At 40.3% G+C, this 22,893-nt stretch overlaps 1 protein-coding gene across 11 annotated transcripts in view; it reads right to left on the bottom strand.

Annotated features, from left to right (window-relative positions):
- Window positions 1–4,024, bottom strand: part of Rps6ka5 (ribosomal protein S6 kinase A5) — a 171,363-nt gene extending 167,339 nt beyond the window's left edge. For 3 of the 11 annotated variants that reach the window (XM_063240810.1, XM_063240816.1, XM_063240817.1), the window contains exon 1: window positions 3,368–3,530. Coding sequence is in view for 2 of the 11 variants with exons in the window: in XM_063240809.1 (XP_063096879.1) it covers window positions 3,665–3,779 (115 nt within the window). In the remaining 9 variants the exon portion in view is untranslated. Of the gene's footprint in view, window positions 1–3,208; window positions 3,347–3,367; window positions 3,543–3,664 lie in introns of those variants that run through there. The other 8 variants (XM_063240820.1, XM_013155339.3, XM_063240819.1 and 5 more) reach the window with 6 other exon arrangements.
- Window positions 4,025–22,893: the final 18,869 nt, after the last annotated feature.

The raw sequence follows: 22,893 nt of genomic DNA, 5'->3' as shown, positions 1-22,893 counted from the left end.
AAGCTGAGAAAAGGGCAGTGTCTTTCCTGTCTACCTGAAGCTGAAAGATGTGAAACTTGGCAGCTGACAGCAGCACGATTCTTCCTTTGCGTAAAAAGATGGAAAGCAGTGGAGAAGAATGAAACCATCTCAAGAGACAGCCAGAGGTTCAAGACAGAGTGCCGACAATGTAGGTCTCTAGTTCCAGTGATCCCTGATATAGCCCTGTGCTTCCAGTGGAGAGACCATGTATGCCTTGTAAGCTGAGCATCTAAAGCAGCCAATACACAAGAAGTAATAAAATATGTATTGAACAAATGAATTGATAACCCACTATCCTTTCGATAAAAGCCTCCTTTTATCACTACTGTTCAACAGATTCTCATTTAAAAGCTAAAAGTCCTGACCTCTCTTTTACATACATCCTGCAATGTATCTAAATGTCCCCCCAAAGCTTCATGTGGTTATAGGGCTTTTCAGAGGTGGCTGGATCTAGGTGGCTGGAATTAAGGGTGTATAATTAGTAAATCAGTCCACTGACTGGTCTGGCACAGTTCTGGCTAGAATTAATGGTGTGAGGCTATGCCCGCCCCAGAGGAGGTAGCTTGCATACAATATTTGGGACAAAAAGAATCATTTCTTTCTTCCTTGATGCTTTTGTGTCTTCCATCACCAAGAACTGCTGTACTTCTGCCATGCCACCCAGCCTTGAAGCCAGGTGATTATGGACTAAAACTGCTACAAACTGTGAACTAAATAAACCTTTCCTCTTTTAACTTTCAGTGTTAGGTATTTTGTGTCAGCAATGAGAGAAAAGTAACTAACATACCCCCTATTATTAAACATATGACAATACATATATCCTAGTTACAGACTTCTGTGACCTCTTCCCCTACTGCCAAAGGGCAGAACATTGTCATTGTTGGTTACTATCAATTCCATCTAGGCTAAAAAATATAAACTGCACAAGAAATTTAGGTTTTAACTGATCTGCTTGATCCTCATTTCCTGCATTCTTCAGCTTTTATAGTTACTGTCATTATTTTATCAACCACCTAACATCTGCAAGGTACTGAAGACACCATAAACTAGTACACTTCCTCCTGTTTTTATCTATTCAGTGAATTCACGCAACAAATATTTGAGTGTCTACTATATGTCACAGGCTACAAAGGATATGGTGTCTGCCCTCAAAGACCTTACAGTCTAACACAGACAAACAGATTTTTATAGTGCTGTATAGTGCTGTTACTGAAGAGATATGCTAAGCAGAGTCAAGAATGATAGGGCTTTTTCTGCTTGAGAAGGACAAATACAGCAAAAGATAACTTGGTATCCAAGCAATGTGACACGGGCTAATGGTCAAACAAGTGATTTATTTTCCAAATTGCACTAGATTAATTTGTATACTTTACAATAAAACACTGTTAAGGAATTATCTTTGAATTTACTTTCATTGAAAACTTCCTGAGTACCTAAGTGTGTGTCAAGCAACCCTGCTTGGCATTTTTCCAATGATGTCTTATTCAAGTCTCACATTTTGTAGATAAAAAAGAAGTGAGTCTGAAAGAGTTGACACTGACTTGCCGGCAGGTCTACATAGATAGTAAGTGCAGCGCAGGGATTTATTACTGTCTTCCAAGTCCACTGCAGGTATGCCATGTTATTTGGCTGATAAAACTGGAACAATTTTCCATATGCCTATACTGACCTTTATTGCTTTTTCATTCATTCTATACAACAACACAGTGAACATGCTTGTCCAAATTTTGAAAAGGCATCATATCAGGTCGAATTATTCTGGTGCCAGTATGTTGAGAGGAGCAAGTTGGCTGAAGACGAGTGACTTTTTCAAGCTGTATTTTAACTGTGTTTTTGACCACTATATCTGGTCAGCTGTTCCAGTGTTCAGCAATAAATTGAAAATGAGTGTTCATTTCCTTTGACAGTTCACAGTACTAATAAATTCAGTATAATCTCATCATCCATCAGAAAATTTCTAAAATGCAAACTTGAAGCAGATGATTCACACAGTTAGTAGAGAAGGGAAAATAAAGCAGTACTCATTGTTTTGTACAAAATTAGCATTGTTTGTAAAATCCAGAAACTGAGCAGAGTTGTTTGTACTAATCAAGGAGTAGATTGTTCCTTGGTCATTAAGCAAAGATTGCTAGTTTTACCATGGTCAGTGGCTGAAGAACACGCAACTTCAAGCAACTTTGACTGTACTTTACAATTCTACACATATAAAGCAGTAAGCAAAATAGAGAATCATTATGTAAGATAGGGGAAACATTCAGAATCTTCACACCAGAAAGCAATTAGTCTGGTACAAATCAGCTATTAATGCTTAATAAATGTATACTCAGTGAATGACTGACTAGCTTTTTGAAAACAGTAGCAAGAGAAAAAAGTCAAACTCACCAGACCTAAAAAGATCGTGCTAGGAATGGAAATACCATGGAGTAATTGGATCAAGGTGTACAACGATTCAGAAGACCAAAAGCACAATGTTTAAAAATGTTTAATTAAGTAAACATGAATTTGATGCCTCTCATATAACTCACAATTGGAATGCTAATCAGCAATCCCATCAGAAATAACAAAAACTAAAACTGTCCAACAGATGTAACTTTAGGATTTGCTCAAAATAGAAACAAGATGTACTACGTGTACACCTGAAACTTGCTTTTTAGGCTTCTACAGAATACACGAGTATTTCAATATGCCAAAGATGTAATGTCAAAAACCTTAAAAGAGCGGGGATTTAGCTCAGCAGCGGGTCTGCCTGGCAAGTGAGAGGTCGTCAGTTCCATCCCCGGTACCCCCCCATCCTAAAAGTTACAATATTTACTAATATTAACGAAAGCCTCGTTAAAATGTATTAGCCATTCAGAAATGATAAAGTATATCTAATAGGAGACTGAGTTTCATAAATAAACCCCAATTGTACACAGCGGTCTAGATAGGCATTTTCTAAAAATGAACAATCTGGACTTACACAACGCAAAAGTAATTTAACAACTACAAAGCTTAGAATAACTCTAGTGACCACAAACACCAGAATGGAAGCGCTTCAACTGGTTAGTCCCTTGCGCTTAGAGCTTTAAATTTATAGCGCCTGCATGTCAACAGATCTCTGAAAGAAATTCAAGGCCAAGTGTAGTATTTCGTGATAATCGCAAATAAAAGCACTCGGTCCCAAGAGCCCACAGTCTCTTTATCTTACCGGACTGAACTCGTTAAAAGCCTGGAGCACAACCTCCCTTTATCTGTCACCGGACCATACTTCCTTAGGGGACAGTTCCCAAACTCCCACTTCGAGAGACCACTTCAAGGGGAGCTGAAAGGTGAAATGAGTCACGCTCCAAAACAAAGCGCCGCTCACCTCACACTGAAGAAGGCGCACCTTTCGCCCGGGTAAGATGCAGTGACAGATGTGTCACCTGTGCGGGGAAAGGGGGAGCGAAGGCATCTCCGTGACCCCCGCGGTTTCCCGGGCTCAAGAAAACTTTCGATCGCTTCGCCCGGGTCACCGGGGCCTCTGGGACCCCCGGCCCCCGCCCCGCCCGCCCGCGAGGCCCCGCCCCGGGCCCGCCCCGCACCCCGAGTTCGCGCAGCCCCTGGTGCCCACAGGGCGCGCCCCCGCGCCCGGGTTCGGCCGGCAGAGGGCGGGGTCGCTCACCAGTCCGCAGCTCGTGCTTGACAGTAAGGAGCTGCTCGCCGCCGTCGCCGCCGTCCCCGCTGGTCCCCACGTCGCCGATGCCGCTGCCGCTGCCGCTGCCGCCCTTCTCCTCCATCTTCTCCCTTTTTCCGATTCCGCGAGTCGCTCTGAGGGGAACGCGGGAGACAGCGGACGCCCGTCACCTCACAGTCCCTGCCGCAGCCCCAGAAGCCGGGGTACGGCGGCTCCACAACTCGGACGCAGAGACGAGTCGCTTTCCCGCTCTGGCCACACGGCTGGCTCCTCCGCCTCCTCCCACTTCGGCGGGCACCGCTAGTACCGCGCAACCAAGCCGCCCCCTGCTCCTCCGCCTCCTCCTCCAGGCCGCTCCTCCTACCGCCAGCAAGGTAGAGGAGCCATTCTAGCGGCCATCGTTTATTGGGCACAGGGCGCGCGCGTCTGCCATAGCCGGCTCCTATTGGACAATCTTATCTGACGTTTCACGAGCCGCCCCGCCCCACTCCTCAAATTGTTGTTGCTTGGCGGGGAGGTAGCAGAGGGAGGAGCGCGGCCACTCCGATTGGTGAGACTTAGGTTCTACCCCGCCCCCTCCCTTACTGCGCACGCGCAGTCAAAGCCTTCCTTTTCTGACCTCCCCAAAAGGGTCACACCACTTATTCCCCAGCTTCGATCTGTTAGTAAACAGTATCTAGTAGTCAAGAGGCTCTCGGGATCTGTGATTGGTCAGTGCCGAAAGAGGCGGGGAGGACTGATTGGATACTTTGGTCCGCCAATCACCATACAGAGGAGGGGCCTAAAGATGCGCTAGTTACCCACGTGTTTTTGCAGTCAAATCCGAGGGTCCTAGGCAGCGAGCCACAGGTGTGTGTCGGCTTGAGGACAGCATGCCTTAAAAATGGTGTTGCTCGCTCTAGTCAGCCCTAAACAAGTAAAGCGGACCTTGCGCTTAACTATAGATCATTCCTAGATATTACGAAAACGCACAGTCCCAGCTCCTCCTGATTAATTTTGAAAAACTGAAATTTTTAAATCAGACTTCTTGGTCATGGGAAAAAATGCAGAGATTAATAAATAGAATATAACACGACTCCTGCCCCCAAGCAACTTTCAGTGAAACATGAGAAACTGGCATCCTATATAGAAACAGGAAACTATAAAGCAAAATTTGAAACAGTACAGCGTTAGAGTGGCACGAAAGCAGTATTAGGAAAGGAGCTGGAAAAAGATGGTTGGGCAAAGAGGCAGTTGAGATAAAAGATGAGTAAGACGGAAACACCGATATATTTCTAAGCATAGGCCTAGAGAGGATGAGACAAAGGTTTTGAAGTGACTGATAAGGCTAGATGAAGTGTGATGTAAGAGAAAAGCCTGAAAAGCAAGGCATAATATGATGGAGAACCTCGAACACTATGGTAAACTACAGGTTTTATTTAGTATGCAATGGGAAGCCTCAAGCAGTTACTGATACAAAGGCTGTTCTCTTGGCAGTTAGCTGTGATTATAGTGAGAAGATACACTGAAAGGGTTGGGGATTTAGCTCAGTGGCCTAAGTACCTACCTGGACAGCACAAGATTGTGTGTTCAATCCCCGGTACACACACCCCACCCCACCCCCCAAAAAAAGAGTAGACTAAAAGAACAGAGAGAAAGCAGGCAAAGAACACTTGCAAGGATAAAAGGAGTGGGGGCCTAATATCTAGTTAGCAGAAATGAGAGTGCAGAAAGGAAAAGCTTTGAAGACTCGCATTTGGACATAATTTGCATAAAAGTGGTCTTTTCAACTAAGCATTGATTAGATCAGGGATTGCAAATGTATTTTCTTGTAAGGGCTAGGTAGCAAGTATTTTAGGTTTTGTGAGCCATATGTCCTCATTTATAACTACCCAACTCCACTACTTAGCTCCAAAACAGTCTTAAACAGTAAAACAGCTGTGCTCCAATAACATTTTTATGGTCATAGAAACTTGAATTTCATATAATTTTCACATGTCTCAATGTGTTATTCTTTTAATTCCTTTTGTCAGTTGTTTAAAAACATAAAAAAAAAAAAAACACTTCTTAGTTCATGGGCCATTAAAAAACAGGCCATGAACCAGATTTACCACCAGGCCATAGTTTGCAGACTCCTAAATTAGATTGTCAAGAAAAAGCCTGGAAGTGTTCAAAGCCCTTCAGATGGCTGTCACAGCTCCCTGTTTTTACCTGCCTGGAACATTTCTCACACTACAACGTGACTGCCTACTCATGCTATTTGAAGGCAGGCAATGACTATGCACAATTGTTCATTTGTTCACTCAACAACTGTTATACCAATTGTGTACCAGGTACTATAATGTTTAAATGTTACATCAACTTTTTACGCTACATTTGTGCCTAGCACTAGGATGTTAGGTTGCATGCAAAATAACAAGGACACAATGGGAACAAAACATGTGCAATTTTGCTCTTGTAGATCTTACAGTCTAGGAACAGAAATATTAAATGACAACAAAATGAAATGTAAAATTTCCATTGTGATCCTGCAATAAAGGAAAATTATAGAGTGCTGCAAGAGAATATATGAGGATTCCCTAATTTAGGCTGGAATTGCTGAAAGGACTTTGTAAGAAAACATTATTTAAACTGAGTCTTTGAAGATAAGTAGGATCAACCAGGATGTGGCAGAAACTGGCCTGATGCTCACCAATCTCATTTCCTCTTCCTGGATAACAGGGAGATATTTTTAGGTGATTTTTTTAGCCTCTTTTTGCAGTTAGATTAGAATCATATGACTGTGATCTAGACAGCAGAGTTTGAATAGACGTGATGTGAGCCATTTTTAAGTATAGCCAGAAAACTCCATGTATAATCAATCTCTTGAACATAATCTAGTCTAGTTCACAGATAAGCTGATGTGGGAGAAGGGGAGAAAATTTTAGAAAAATGCCCTGAGACAGGCAAAGGCATATTGCATTTGAGAGATTCAGAGAAAGTCAGTGGACCCTTAACATGGTAAACAATGGTAAGAAGAATAGGCAGAGACCCCAGTTGTGTGAAGTTGTGAAGTGGTTAAACCTAATAGTATTTGTGGGAATAGCCTGTAGGAAATGGAAAACAAAGAAAGGAATTTAAACAATATACCCAGACTGGTATAACTGGAGTAGTATTTTCCAGTGGTCACTGTGGTTAATGGGCTGGAGAGGCAAAATAAGATACTAAGAGACTATCTCACTGTAGTCTAGGCAAAAGATGAGAGTGGGTGCAGTCAATGGTGAAAAAAGGAATCCTCTTTCTAGGTTTGTTCTGGACTTCATCAGAGATTGGATCTGGTGGGTAATAAAAGAACCCCTTCTTGTTTTTTGTTTGCTTTTTTTTACCAGAGACTGAACTCACAGCCTTGTGCTTGCCAAGCAGGTGCTTGTGCCAAGCTAAAACCCTGGTCCAAGAATCCCTTCTTAAATGACACCAATATTTCTAGTCTGAGGAATAGGAAAATTAAAAATGATGAGAGAACCATTTAACAAGAAGGACAGATAAAAAGGAAGAGCACACAGAGGTAATTAACAAGAGTTTAGTTTTGAGGCATCCAATACCAGTATTAAGTATTTAGAGCTCTGAAGACAGATCTAGATTTGAGATACAAATTTAGCAATCACTGATACATAGACAAGTTACTTGGGGAGATGTTATGAAAAGGAAGAAGAAAGAGGTCCAGGACTGAAGCCTAAACCATTTCAGGATTGAGAAGTAGGACCAAGAAGGAGAAGCCATAGATAGAGAAGGGAAACTTGCTAGTTGTATCCTAAAAGCCAAAATGCATTGCAGAAAGTGGCCAGCTGTACCAAATACCATGGAAATAGCTAACAAATTTGGTGATTGGGTGCCATTGCTGAAAATATCCAAAGTGGTTTTGGTAAAGCAAATTCAAGGCAAGAAAGTCAAAACAGTGTACATATACATCTTTTTTTTTTTCCTTTTTTTATTGGTACCGGGGATCGAACTCATGACCACCTGCTTGCAAGGCAGGTGCTTATGCCGTTAGCTAAATCCCCAGCCCCCATAAACATCTTTTAAAAAAGCTTTTGCCCCTTAAGGAAAAGAAAGAAGGTGCTAGTTGGAGAGATCCAGAAGTTTCCTGTTTTTTGTTTTACTTTTTATTTTCAAATATTTTTTAAATTGCAGCAGAGTTGCAAAACTTAATAAGTTTAGTATATCAGAAATAAGCCCTGTGAGCACTGAGACATGCACATAGAGTTTCTTTCAGAGAGGCAAATACCATGCCAAGCGCTAGGGAAGGTGGTAAGAGATGAGTTAGGGATTTGATGGTACTGGGAAGAGTTTGGAACAATCCCTGTGAGAAATAAATAGAGTAAACCAGCTTGGATAATTGATGAGTGGCACTGGGGGTTCAAGCGGAGTTAGAAATCCTGAATCAGAATTGTTAGTTGTCTTTCTCTAGCAATTTACGTTCAGCCTAGAGGTTGGAGATTAGCAATTGGGCAACAATGTGGTTGGAATGAATGGCCCTGGGGCCCAGGCAGGACCAGAAAACAATGAAGCAAGGAGTAAATTGGTAGCCTCAGAGAAGAGGATGACATCCAGGAGCTGAAGCTAGCGTAGGCCAGTTTCCAACTTCAGCTGTATAATGTAACCTCAGATACTGAAAGAAAGAAAGAAAGAAAGAAGAAAAAGAAAGATTTAATGACCTAGACTTTGAGATTTTTTTTTAACACTCCCCAATATATAATGCATAACTCTACTGTACAATCTATTAGAATAGAGGTTGGTAAATAAGAGCCAGTGGACTTTTGCAGAAACAGGAACTTTTCAGAGGTAGTAAATATACTATATAGTGTAGGAGGAAAAATTTATAACTCAGAGACTGGAAAGCACTCGATCACATGGGTTAAATGTGTAACTGATTTGAAATGATGAGTAGTTGGCATGGAGGAAGGAAGCTAGAGATGGATGAAATAATGGGTTGTGGTATGGGTTTTGCAGCTGGAATTGAGGAAGGTATCACTACTTCTTTGCACCCTGAGATATGGACAAGAGAGCAGGGTCTGTCCATGAAAAAGCTGAGAAAAGGAAGTTGTCCAGGAAAAAGTTGGATTTCTGCTAAGGTTGAGAAGAGTAATAGAGAAAGAAGCTTTAAAATATGTTTGTTTCCCTTAAAAATTGACTTCTTCCAGTTGTGACAGGAGAGGGAGGAGGTTCCCCATTCAACCCTTTGGTTCTGGATCTCAACGAGTCTATGTGACCTCAGTGATCTTTGGGGGACCTCCTTTACTGGAAGTAGAGGCTGAAGCAAAGAAGGAGGAGAAATCCTCAGTTGCTGTGACCACTGTAACTTGGTTAGGATCATTGTTCAGGCAAGGTGAGCAGGAAGCTCCTCACTTTTAGATTTATAAGTGAGAAATATCACATCTCATTATGTCCTAATCTTCCCCTTTAAGTAGCTCCATCAGAGCATTCCAAGTTATACTCAGATGAGAAACAACACTTTTTAAAAATGTACATCGTTGATCAAAAGGTAAAAACCATATTATCATTTTCTTGATAATGTTTTTGATCCCCGTCAGAATCTGTACTATATCATATGGATTCAGGAAGCTTGAAGGGCTAGTTTGCTGCAGAATACAGAGACCCATGCAGTTAGGGTGCCAGGTTCTCACTCCCCGAAAACACCCATTCCTGGTTGAAGTTTATATACTGTACCATTCAGGAGTTAGGCTTTTGGGGGTCAAGTGTGACACATGTACGAACACATTTGAGTTCACAGATGTGAAGGAAATCTCAATGAAAAGGCAGGAGCAAGAAAGCAGTTTTCTCACGCTATCTTCTGGTACCTTGGAAAGTATCTGCCAATCCTAGAAAATCTTCCAAAGGCAGCAGGTAGTGAGTGCCAGTCTGAATTAGAAGATTGAAGTCTGAGAAGAACCTCTGCCTGTATGCACTGGGCCATCCAGTGCACAGCTGAGAAGCCTTAGAGACATGCACATCACAAGTAGAGCATATCCAGGGAAAGGTGATAATAACATGTTACTCACTTCTTTCCCTTCTTTTGAATGTTTCAGGAGTGACAAGACACAAAGACAAAGCAAAATAAAAACACTACAAGGCCCTATTTTTAATGAAACAAGGAAACTCTTTAGAACCTCAAACCACAAACCATGAAGTATTCAACAATAAACTCCAAAACTGATAAAATACTGAAAGCTTGTATACAATGATCCAGCACTGAGCAAAAATAACATTTCCTTAGATGTTAATGTCATTGTCCCAAGGAACCAAATCATTAATCCTTGGTTTAGAGTGGTGTTTCCCAAAGGGACTGGTGATTTGTATTTCTAGGAAAAGATGAAATAAAATTAAGCGGTACACAGACTATTATTTAGTTATATTAAGTAACATCATAAAAAGTTTTGTTGTCTTTTGGTTTGATCACATCACAAAGAAAGTCTTAATTTGATGCCAGTAAAAAGTAGTCTTCAGTTTTAAGGGGTTTGTCTTTAAGTTTTTTCTATCATGGAAAATAGAATCCAGACTTATCTTCTAACAGACAATATATCTAGCTAGACCCTTCAATTTTTTTTCCATTGTAGTTGTTTCCTATTTATGGAAAGCAATACCAGTTTTCCACTTATAATCGTGACATGCCTTCTTTATAAATAAGTAAAAATTGGAAATTGATTTTAGCATGGGTAACATGTCGATAAGACGAAAAATGTTATATGGAACTTCACTGACTGAAATTTTGATTTGAGTAACAGGCTCCAAAGACTCCGCAGGAGAAACAGGAAATTTTTTTGCAAAAACCCAGTAAGCTAACAGGGAAGGTCAAGCTCAAGGAGAAACCAGGCTGACAGTTATTTCTTCCTGTTGTCTGTGGCCTGGCCTGCAAGCTAAGCAGTCTCCTGGAGATAATAGGGTAAATGGGGTAGGGAGACAATGGCTGGGGCATAACCCAGAGATCCTAGCCTTGGTACCCTTCCATGGACCAATACCTTGGAATCTCAGAGATACTGTATCATAGAGAGAAATAGATTTGGAACCACACCCAGGTGAAGCTGCCTATTTCACTTTTTCTGAAGTCCTTTTTCTACCTGTTGCCATACAATTTAACAAATAATTCATCACTGCATTAAAGGAATTATGATCCTGTCTCTGTCTCTGTCTCTGTCTCTGTCTCTGTCTCTGTCTCTGACTCAGTCTCTGCCTCTGCCTCTGCCTCTGCCTCTCCCCCCTGCCCCCCTGTTTCTGAAATTTAGGGAAAAACTTAAAGAGGTGGTTTCAGGGTAAAACTAAGGAATTCTAAAACAACAAAAGGAAAATTTTTTTTCAGATGTTTTAAAAATTTTATTTAAAGGAGAAAACAAAACAAAACAGTATAAGGGTACTAGTAATACAGAATTTCAAAAAAAACAGTAAGAAATCACTAGTTAATAGATTACATTTTGTCATCTTAGAAATAGTTGTTCAAGTTACAGGATTAAAGCATACAAAGTGGACATTCAAACAGTGAGACTGCAAACAGGAGAACTTTTTGAGTGGCAGAAAGGGGAATTCACTTTAGACAACAAAAACCAGAATAAACAGAAGCGAAGATACAATGAAACAATACAGACAAGAACAAAGAAGTTTTCAAAGTTGGAGAGTTAAGGAGAAGAAACAATAGAGAGCCAGTGTGCCCTTAACTGGCATTCTTGAAGAAGCACTCAGAACAAATGGAACAATAAAAGACTAGAAGGAACTAACTGAAATGAAAACTTGAATCAGCAGGTAAGAAGCACAAAGCACACACTGGGTCAAAGAAACACAGGTACAGGCTCCTCAATGGTGAAATGAACAAGATTTTAAAAAATCAAGAGAAACAAGGTTAAATGACAATGAAGCAAAGTTTTCAAAATTAAGAGCATGACAGTGTGACTCATGATGCATATTCTGCCCAACTTGTCCCTTATGCATAAAGGCTATTGACAGTCATTTCTGAACAGACTCAGGGTTTCTACATGCTTAGAAAAGAAGTTCTTTATGCTGAAATGCAGTCAACCAAGAGATGAACCACAATAAAGAAATCATGAAGAGAATCAAAGACTCTAAGAAAATACTGGGGGAAATATACTGGAGAGGACTTCTGATTTGTCTTAAATATAGAAGTAGAACCAAAGACCTATGGAATTTATGACTAAAGAACAAAATGTAAACATTAAAAACTCTTACACTCTGAGAATAATGATATACCAAACAGTGGAAAAAAGGGCCGTGAAAGAGTGTTAAGCGTGTAAATGTACTATCTCTAATGGCCACAAAACAATCTACCTAAAAAGGGATACACAGGAGCTGTAGCTTTATAGAGCAAGCAGGATTCCAACTTCTTGATGATGTTTGTAGTAGTTCTTCTTATCTTTAAAGGAGATATTTTAGAAATTTTTGTGGCATAGAAACATTTAGCAGTTCAAATGTTTGTTTCTGCAGTATTTAGCTTCTTACTAAGTTAAATTTAATTTTACTTAAAAATAACTAGGGAATAAAGTCCCACTGTTATTCGTTGATCTTTCTACTCTGTTTCTACACACAGAGACCTATTCAGATGATCTGTTTCAAATATTCATGACTATTTCTGGAAAGCCATATAATCATGTACTTTTTTAAAAAAAAATCATCTTCAGACTTTTCTATCTTATTTTTATGTCATTGTTTTTAAATAATATGGTAGAACCTGCAGATGGCCCCCATTACCTTTGTCCTCAGGTGTTATTCCTATGTTGATGATACATGGCAAGGATTTTGCAGATGTAAAGTTACTGAGTAGCGGATTTTTTTTTTTTTTTTTTTTTGTCTTTTTCCTTTTTATCGGTACCGGGAATCAAACTCATGACTGCGTGGTTGCAAGGCAGGCACTTATGCCACTGAGCTAAATCTCCAGCCCCTGAGTATCGGATTTTAAGATAGGAGGATTTTCTGGGTGGAGCTAGTCTCATCACATAAGCTGCTTTTTTTTTTTTGAGATCTGTGTCCAGCTGATAGCACAAAAAGAAGTCAGAAAGTGGGATGAAGTATGAAGGCTTTCCATTGGACAGAGATAGCCTGCTGCTGGCTTTGAAGCTTAAAGGAGCTACATGGAAGGTCCTAAATGCTGTTTCTAGAAGCTAGGAGCAAGCCCTGGCCAACAGTCAGGAAGAAAACCAGGACCTCAAGTCACGCAACAGTAAGGACCTGAATTCTGCCAGCCACCTGAATGAACCTGGAAGTAGGTTCTTTGCCAGAACTTCCAGTTCATGTCCGGAATTTCCAGTTATGAGTGCAGCTTTTCTGCACCTTGATTCAGCTTTGATTATGATCAAAGAATCCACTGGGCTGGCAAGGAGTTCTGACCTACAGAACTGAAATCACAAATGGGTGTTATTTTAAGACCTTTGGTTTGTGATCATTTGTGAGACAGCAGGAGAAAACTAATACGAATAATAAACATTTTTCTTCATGCAAGACATACCAAAATAGACTCATCATCCCCAGGCCATCCTCACCCTCTTGCAGTTCTTTGTTCTTTATGAATTTGCAAAGCTCAAAACATGTCCAGAAATCCCAAATGCTCTGTAAGAAAATGAACCCATTTGCAACGGCTGGAAGATTCCAGTTTGGGATTGACGTGTGTGGAAACTTTGAATCAGATGATGACTTTTGTACTAGTTGATTTTTTTAAACAGAAGAAGGTTTTAGATTTGTAAATAGACACATTAGTGACAGAGAACTAGGGATGAAGAGAGTGTGGGGGTGGGTGGGAAAGCAGCAGACGGGAGGCTGGGTGGAAAAGAGTAGAAAAGTACCCCCTTTCCTCCAGGCCCAGTCCTCAGAATCAATCATCTTAATGAACTCTTTTAAATATTTCTTCTGGGGCTGGGGATATAACTCAGTGGCACACGCACCTGCCTGACAAGGGCAAGGTCTTGAGTTCAATTCCCGGTACCAAAAATAAATAAATAAGTAAATATTTCCTCTGATGTTAGCTACATATCTTTAAATAATATATTTCCTTCAATTCTGAGTACCAATAATAATAATAATAATAATAAAATTTCATACAGGGCTGGGGATTTAGCTCAGCGGCATAAGCGCCTGCTTTGCAAGCAGGCAGCCGTGAGTTCAATCCCTGGTACCCATAAAAAGGAAAAAGACAAAAAAAAATTCATACAACTATTTATTGATTTACCTTGTACCTTATCTGTTTCCTCCTTCCTTGATAAATGATAATTCAGCTCATTTTCACCAGCAGTGCCCCTTTTTATATACAGTTAGCTGACTTCTCTGTCAGTTACCTTAGTGACATTGAAATACACCTTTATTTTTTGTTCTATCAACTAAGGGCAGTATTTCCTGATTTCTTACTTTTTAAAATGAAGTTAACAACTCCTTACTCCTCCCTTTAGAGTCTTTCCCCCGTCTACCTCCCAACTTCTGCCCTGTATACGTTTTAGGATAAGAACATTTACATTCTTTTCCTAGCCATAATTAACTCTTCCACAGACTGATCAAAAGGAACATCGCTTGAACAGCATTTACATTGGTGTGACTGTGGATATTACTCTCTGCAGAGGCAAAATGTTTATGAGGATCGTGCTTCCTTTCCATTGTGGGGTTCCCCGCATATCCCCGTGGATCCTCTTTTGGATCCTTTCTTTTCTCTCTATCATAGTTTGTTCTATCCATGATTCTTCATCCAACCAGGTCTTGGTTGCGTTTTTAAGGATTCTTCTCCGCGGTTCACCATCCTCCTGTTGCGTAACTGCTATGGTTTACCTTCTTGGCTTTCTTGGGTCAATCCAGGCTGGCCACGGTCATATTTTCCTCCATTTCCTTCACTTCAGCTACTTCTGTTTCCCTGCAGCATGTTTTCAAGTACATTCTTAATAGCAGGTGAGTGAAAGGTCAATTTGTGAGCCCCCCTTTTCCCCAAAAGCTTTATCCTATACTTACCTTTGGCTGATATTTTGGCTGAGTGTGAAATTCTAGATTGAAAATTAATTTCCCACAGAATACTGAAGGCCTCACACTATTCCCAGGGCCCAGTATTGTTAGAGGGAAGCCTGATGTCTGTTTCATTTTCATTCTTTTATACAAGGCTCATCTTATTGGAAAAATTTCAATTTTTCTTTATCTTTGATGTTCTAAAATATCAAATTATATGAGTAAGTGGGTCTTGTGTTCCAACTCTGCATTTTTCATTTAGTCCAGATGTCTGGCTGCCAGCCCTGGGAAATTCCTGGGTTTCTTTGATCCCATCTTCTCTCTGGACTTCCTTGCTCACTCTTTCTGAATCTACTCAGTTGGACAGTGGATCTCCCATAATGATTCTCTAGACCTTTTGCATTTTTTTTTACCTTAAAAAAAATCTCATCTTTTGTATCTACTTCCAAGGAGAGTGCCCTGACTTAAATGTTTCAGACTTTCAACTAATTCTTTTATAATTTTAATCATCATTTTAAATAATAAAGAGTATATTCTTTGTCATGCATCCTGTTTTTTCCTTTATGGATGAAATAGCTATGTGTTTTTCTGAATATATTAATTAGAGCTATGCAGATTGGTTTGCTTTGGTTTGGGTTCTCTTCCTCAAAATAACTAGCCAGGCATGATGGCACATACCTGTTATCTCAGCGCTCAGGAGACTGAATCAGGAGGATTGCTGCAAGTTCCAGGCTGGCCTAGGCTACATAGTGAGTCCAGGGCCAGCCGAGGCTACATAGTGAGATCTTGTCTCAACAACAGCAAAAAGGTATCTTCCAGGATTGCTGACCACCCCCCCACACACACACACACATTTTGTTGTTTATTACTTTCTCTTTATGGAATCATTTTATATGCTTAGAGATCCTTCTTTATCCTTTGAATTGTGAGGCTGAAACCCCCCAAAAGCCGATTAGCAGTTCTGTGTAGCTGGGCAGGGTGTTAACTGGAAGGCTTGAGGGGCTGATATGTCTTGAATATTAGAATGGAGATTTTTTTAAATGTTCAACACTGAAATTTCTCCTGGATGATAAAGGACCTTACTTCAGTGATCAGGGTAGGCACCACCTGACACACAAGCAGGCTTCCAATGGCTCCTGTTTTTGGCCCTGTCTCTCACATCCTCTGCCACACTGTTGTCACATCTTAAGTGTCTCTGAGATTGGGCTAGGACTAGCAGCTGCCTCTTGTCCTGCAGCATTTTTCTGTGTGTACTCCAGACAGTGATCCCCAAACTTCTCACTGTTCCCTGGATTGTTGTAACCCTGAAGCAGTGTGTGTACTCTACTTGAGAAATCACTCATTCAGACTGACTTTCCTTCCCTGGCATCACAAAGCTTGCGAATGCCTGAGCCTGGACTCAAAATTACTCTGTAATCCCAAAAGACAGGACCCTGCCAGTGACTACAGCATTGTAATAACTGCATGGTTAATGACTGATAAAGATGAGGAGAGCCAGGGCCCATGCTTCACTATAGATTTGCTCACTTTAAATGCTTACTGTATCTTACGGGCATATTCTCTCCTTCAAAGATTCCAAACTCAAATATTCACATAAGCCAGAGAGACAAAGAGGCTGGCTAGAATGGTAGTGATTTGGAAGGAGGGTGTACCTCATTCAAAGTTGACAGTCACCATTCAGCTGTGGCCACTTGTTGCTACCCAGGAATGCTAGCCTCCAATTGTAACCTAATCGGATTTTCTAAAACTTCAGTTATATTAAGTAATGATTCAAAAAGGTAGGCATATAACTCAAGTTCAAATGTGGCTATAGGACAGCTATGGAACTACTTTTCTGCCCCTAGAGTTTGCATGTGTGAGAGAAAACCTCAACCAGGATTGTGGAAGAATCAGCAAGTGCAAACCACTGCCCCGGCTATCACAGACCCTGTTAGAAGCAGCCCAGGCAGCGTGTCTTCCTTGGCACCTATTTCTCTGCAAGACGGGTCCTTCTCATAACATTCACAGTCCACTGCCTTTCTTCTGTCCTGAGCTAGCTGACTTCTCTTCTTTCCTGTTCTTGTGTAATTTTACTCCAAGAAATTATTCCCCTTTTGGATAACAGAGCCCATAACGTATTTCATCATGAATACTACACAGGTGTTGAAGAAGGTGGAGAGGAGGTTAAGATCAGAAACCTTGGAAGTGGTCTGGTGCTTGTACAGTGAGAATCCAATCTGCCAACAAGGGGAACACTGTCGGTGGATTTGGAAAGAGGCCTAGTAGGAAATACAGTCTCTACCATCAGTGTCTGAAATGCTTCAGCCACTAGCCACAGGCCTGCCTGGAAATTGGAGAACAGACCAGAAATTATTTTACATTATTGAAACTTAGTTTCTGCATCTATAAAACTGGGATCATAAAAATAGCTGTTTGTACTTCAAAGTATTATTCCGAGAATCGAGTAATATAATGTGCAAGGTGGTGTTATTGTTATTGCAAATAAACCATTGCCTCTGTTGGAGAAATTAAGAATGCATTTGGATTGCACAAAGCTTGGAGGAAGAAACAAAACTAAAAAATATCCCAAGGTTATTCTGTGATGAAATTTCCATTCATTTCAGGGTTGATATCATTCCATCTGATGCAATAGACTGCAGTTTATTTTATGTAATTAAACCTATTTAAATAACAAGGCATTTAAAATAACAACATACATCAGAAAGGATGGTGAGACTATCACCAGAAGTCCTTGGAATATCTTGTTTCTTATATCTAATTAAGGAATGGGTAGAGTCCTTTTGAAAGACTTGAATTCTTAATTTTAAGGAAATTTATTTATATGCTGGTCGGCTTCTTTTGAATCCCCCTTATACTTGACAATGTTTTGGGAAACGGACAGATAACTGTGGTGTCAAGGCCACATGGAGTTCCCGTTCAATTCAACTATCAGAAAATCAGACACTTCTAAAATTCCTTTGGCTGGTAGACTTTGACCTACTACCTCATAGGCAATGTCTGCTTTGCCATTCCATTTCACCATTATTGTGTACATTTTGTAACTGGATGATACAAAGAATCATGTACAAATATGTTCACCAAAGCAATTTTAAAAGCAAACAAATTGAAAATAACATATATGCTTAACAGTAGAGAGATGGTTAAATAAGTCATATATTTATGATGAAGGATTATGCAGTCATTAAAGGTATATTTACCCACTGGTTACCACTGGCGTCTGGTAGGACCACAGATGTCATTCTGCTGGACTGAACCAGGGAAGACTAAGAATGCCTATTGTCCAGGATAAGCCTGCCGATACTGCCCAGAAGCATGATTGAAACTGATGCAGTCCATCCGTACCAGACTGGTTAGCTTGTGTACTCCATCGGGAGGTGACATTTGCAAGCTGTCACAGGTAGAGCTATTCACATCAGGCAGTCATATGTGATAACCTTCAGGGAAATGAATACTGAAGACCCCATATAATCCACGCACAGTTGCACCTGGAAACATCCCTGAAGTCATCAGTGCATCATCAGGAATGTCATCTGAATAAGAATGACCAGGTCCCAAGGATATGGAACAGAAGACGCAGGAGGAACTCAGCTGTACCTCTCAATGGAAGCGAAGCTCTGTGCACTTGTTCTAAAGCTCTAATCGAACTCTAAAGAAATTTTAGTAAAGTTGTTACTTTCATCCTTGAGCCTGATGAAATGGTGAAGATGTTTCACCTCAAATCAAAGCTCAGCAGAGGACTGTTTCCAAAGAGGATAAGGATCTTTCTAGAGTAAATGTCTCAGAAGCAGCAGCAGCAGCAGCTCAGCCAGACCCAGAGATTTCCCTGATAACAAAGTCATGAGAACAGCAGAGCAATCCTGCTATTAGTGTCCTGGCTGGACCTTACGGGCCTCTCCTGACTCAAGGTCCAGTGATCCCTATCTAGACGCTGTGGGGCAGGGCCGGCAGAAGGATTGTTTTATCAGAAAGTCTCTTATATATGGAGCCAGAAGTGGTATTGCTCGGGTGCCGTCTAACAGTGCACCACAAATAGGTGAGGAGTCACTCTCCAATTCATCCTGGATGACTGACCACAGTGCTCTGGGGTCATGGGTGGGGTCTTGACCAGAGCTTTGGGAGTAGCACCCACTAGAGCCATTGGCAGCACCAACAGAGTCTGTGATGCCTGCATGGATGGTGGCACAGCCCAGTTGGACTTGTACCCTGAGAAGTCACTGAGAGCATCTTTGATAGGGACCAAGGATCCTACATGAGAAGGCAGAGCAGAGCATCAAGGAAACTGTGACTCTACCTTTCCCCACAGGAAGTTGAGACTTGGCAGCTACACACACAGGGAAACTGAGCTACAGGGATTTTTTTTAAAAGAACGATTTGCCCAAAGCTAGAAAGCTATTAATGACACAGCCAAAACTGTCTCTCAGAGCTTCTTGATTTGTGTTTGTTGTGTTGGATCATAAAGCCTTCAGGAGGAGCATCCAAGTAATGCTAGTAATCCAGTTAGATAGAAAACAGAATGTACCAGGGAAATAGCAAAGTTAAAGTCAGAAAGATATTTTGGACTATATTTTGGAGGAGTTTGCACTAATTTGGGCAATAGTAGTCTGATCCAGAGGTTTACTGTAATCTGCAGCCAGATATGCTCACCATCTGGTTTTGGTCTATGCATTAAGAATAGTTTTATAGATGAATATTCATGAACATTCATGAACATTCAATCAATCTCCTAAGAGGGAACACTCACTTGGAACCCCACTTAATTGAAATATTATCTCACAAAAAAGAATTCCATTCTTCTCATTAGTAGAACTGTATAACAAAACATTATATTCAATTATTGTATTTTTATTTTAGTCAGTAAAAATGTGCTTTCTATTTTGTTGTGTAAGTACCTATATAATATACTTAGTTTGGCATCTTGGCCTACATGGTCTAAATATTTAAATACTCAGCCCTTTACAGAAAAAAATGCCATCCGCTGGACTTTGTGATAGGAAAAATCCATGAAGTATAAGTTTTTGTACACCCTTGCCCATTAAAAACAAGGGGCTTTCATTTTCTGTATGTATTTATTTAATGTATACAACTAATGTCTACAAGCAAGACAATGAATGTAAATAGAGATAAATAGTCAAATTACGTAAGTTCAAATTCTAGAAAAATCATTTACTGGCTTTGTGACATTGGACAAATTTCCTAGCCTTCATGCCTCAGTTTCCTCATATGACAAACAAGAATAATAATGTATCTATTTTATTGAATTATGTGAGAATTTAATTATATATAAAGTTCTTAGTACATAAGAGCTACATAAGAGTTAATAACGGTACCCACATTTTAATTCACACACAACAAGTAGGAATTCAAAACAAGGTGATAATGCAAGTCCCGAGTTTTCTTCTGGCATCCTCTCCGGGGCATCATCTTTTCTTGCAGCATCTCTCATCATCCCCAGGTTTTGCATGGAAGAGACCAAAAGGTGATTCAAGTGACTTTGTTAGGGGACAGAGGCAGGTGGCCGATGAGACAAGTCCTTGATGCTTGGAAATAGGGAAGGCCTGATTTGGGGGCTGTGATAAGCCCCTTTAAAATCAACTCTTGCTACCATCAAAGAAGCCATCAGCATAACTGTGTGGTTAGGTCATTCTTGAGCCTTTTCTGGATGCCAGAACCACGGGGGTTATAAAGCTGAATCACAAACAGTATTCACCCTTAGGAAGCTCATGGCAGGGCAAGAGGGAACATGAAAGCAAGTGTGTGCAGTGGTGTCTTGGGTATTTGCAGGCACTTGCTTAGGACACAGTGGAGAAGAGGCAAATGCTCGAATCCACTGGGAGTGGAGGATCAGAGAACCTTCAGGGAGTTGGTCACACATTGGTGCAGGACTGAAGGGTGAGTGGGCATGGGCCTGGGCATGGGAAGGAATGGTATTCTGGGCAGAGGGAGGAGCAAGAGCAGAAACTCAAAGGCACGGGCACAACCCTGGATCTTCTGGGAGGTGCAAATGCCCAGACTCAGTCAGAGTAATGAGGCTGGGAGAGACAGAGCCACGGGTAGGACTGCAATGTCCTCTGTACCAGGTCTTGGTGCCAGGATGCTCTACAGGAGCTGGGGAATCACTGGCGGCTTTAAAATAGAGCAAAACCACAATTGAGACATTGTTTCAGAAAGATGCAATCACATACTGAAATAACATTTTTAATAGCACAAACCAGTCACCCACTCCCCAACAGGCTCGGATTATAGTGTCTTTCTGGTACAACAATCATTGGAAGGCCTTTACAATCTAAGGCTTTTTGTTGTAATTACTTTAAAAATATTATTTGACCATTTTGAATTGCTGTCAATAAATCCTTTGAACTAATGAGCAATTTGTTTGAGGTCTTCTCGAAACTTGAATTTAATAAACCTGACCTACATTTGCCATCAAGAGGCTTGGATGTCCTCTTTGATGCTAAAAATGAAAACCTGTGGTTTGGGACCTAATTTTTACAGTGAGGTTGATTCGAAGCACGGAGGAGAATGAAAGGGTTTTTACCACAGTGAGGAAACTTAACTATTGAATTCTAACTATTCAAACCTAATTTGTTCTCATCCTTGGAGCTCTTTTCTCCTTCTGTCTTCTCATCCATTCACTGAACTGGCTGATCTACCTTTTTTTGTAAAGAAGCAAATGCCTCTTTTCAATAGTTTAACATCAATAACAAAGGTCAGAATAACATTTGTTGGAAGATAATCTTGTACCCTGGAGGATGTGGCAGCCCTAAATAAGCAAGAACTTTGCTGCATTGAAGTTTTTGTGTTTTGGTTTTTGGTCTTCAAAGTAATTAATGCATGTTCTCTGAAGAAAATACAGTTTTCTTAAGAAAATAATAAAGTGGGAGGAAATTACCTTTTACCTAGCATCTAAAGACATTTTGGGCTACTATTTTGGAATAATTTTTCCACTACATTTATAGGGGATGGTTCCAGGACCCCTCTCAGATTTCAAAATCCAAACCTCAAATTTCTTATGTAAAATGACATAGTACAGTCTACCTTGGTTTACAAACTTGATTCTTTCTATAATTCTAGTCACAAACCAAGTTGGAGAATAACTGAATCTCCATGGTTAGGGCAGGGATATAGCTCAGCGGTCCAACGCCTGCCTGGCAAGCACAAGGTCCTGAGTTCGATCCCCAGTGCAAAAACAAACAAATTCAATAGTCAGGTTCAAAGTTGACTTTGTTGATTTGGTTCTCATCTAGTTTGGCTTGCAACCAGAACTGTGGAAATAATTGAGTTCATGAGCTGAGGTGTTCCCATATTTGCATATAGCCCTGTGTATCCTCCCTGTGTACTTCAAGTCATCTGTAGATTACATTATAATGTCTAATACAATGGAAGTGCTATGTAAATAGTTGTTATACAATATTGTTTAGAGAAAATAACAAGGAAAAGTTTCTACATGTTTGTCACAGTCTCTTTTTCTTCTTTCAAATATGTTTAGTGCACAGTTGGTTGAATTCAAGGATGTGGAATGTACAGATAGAAAGGGCCGAATATATTTTATTTCTTTTCTTATTTCTAACATACCCAGGAATCCTATTAAGATATTATGTCTTGCCTTTTTTTGGTTTAACATTATATTATAGGCATTTCCCTATATGAGTGAAATATAGTAAACATGATTTGTAATGATCCTTAATAGCCCATAACTTGGATATGGATTAATTTTATAACAATCACCTACAACAAACTTTTAAATTCTTTAGAATATTTTATAGTTATAAACATCACTGTGATGAAGAATTTTTGCAAAAAAAAATCATATTATTACAGTGTAATGGATTCAGAGAAAAGATGTGAATGAGCGTTTTATGGCTTTTTCACCCAGAATTGGAGACTGAACCTAGAACAGGGCCTCATGCATGCTGGGCACGTGCTCTACCACTATGCTACATCCCCGGTTCTTTTATGGAGATAAAAGATGATAGGAACTGAAGTAAAAAATAGTTTTATAAATTCACTAGCATTTAACACAATCAAAATGTTGTAAAACCATCACCCCTATTTCTAAAATATTTCATCACTCACAGTATAAACTCTGTACTAAGTACTAACTCCCTGAAAACTCTCTGTTTCTCCCTCCCCTCAGGCCCTGGTAATCTCTGTTCCACTTTCTATCTCTATGAATTTGCTTATCTTGGGATTTCATATAAACACAATCATACAATATTCTTCTACCTGTGTTGGGCTTATTTTACTTAACATAAAACTTTCAAGGTCCATCCATGTTGTAACAT

This window comes from Cavia porcellus, unplaced genomic scaffold (genome assembly GCF_034190915.1).
Source record: "Cavia porcellus strain 051 isolate PalLab524CR breed Dunkin Hartley unplaced genomic scaffold, mCavPor4.1 scaffold_31, whole genome shotgun sequence".
NCBI lineage: Eukaryota > Metazoa > Chordata > Mammalia > Rodentia > Caviidae > Cavia > Cavia porcellus.
Note: the sequence above shows the minus strand (reverse complement) of the source record. Positions and strands in the feature narration are given on the sequence as shown.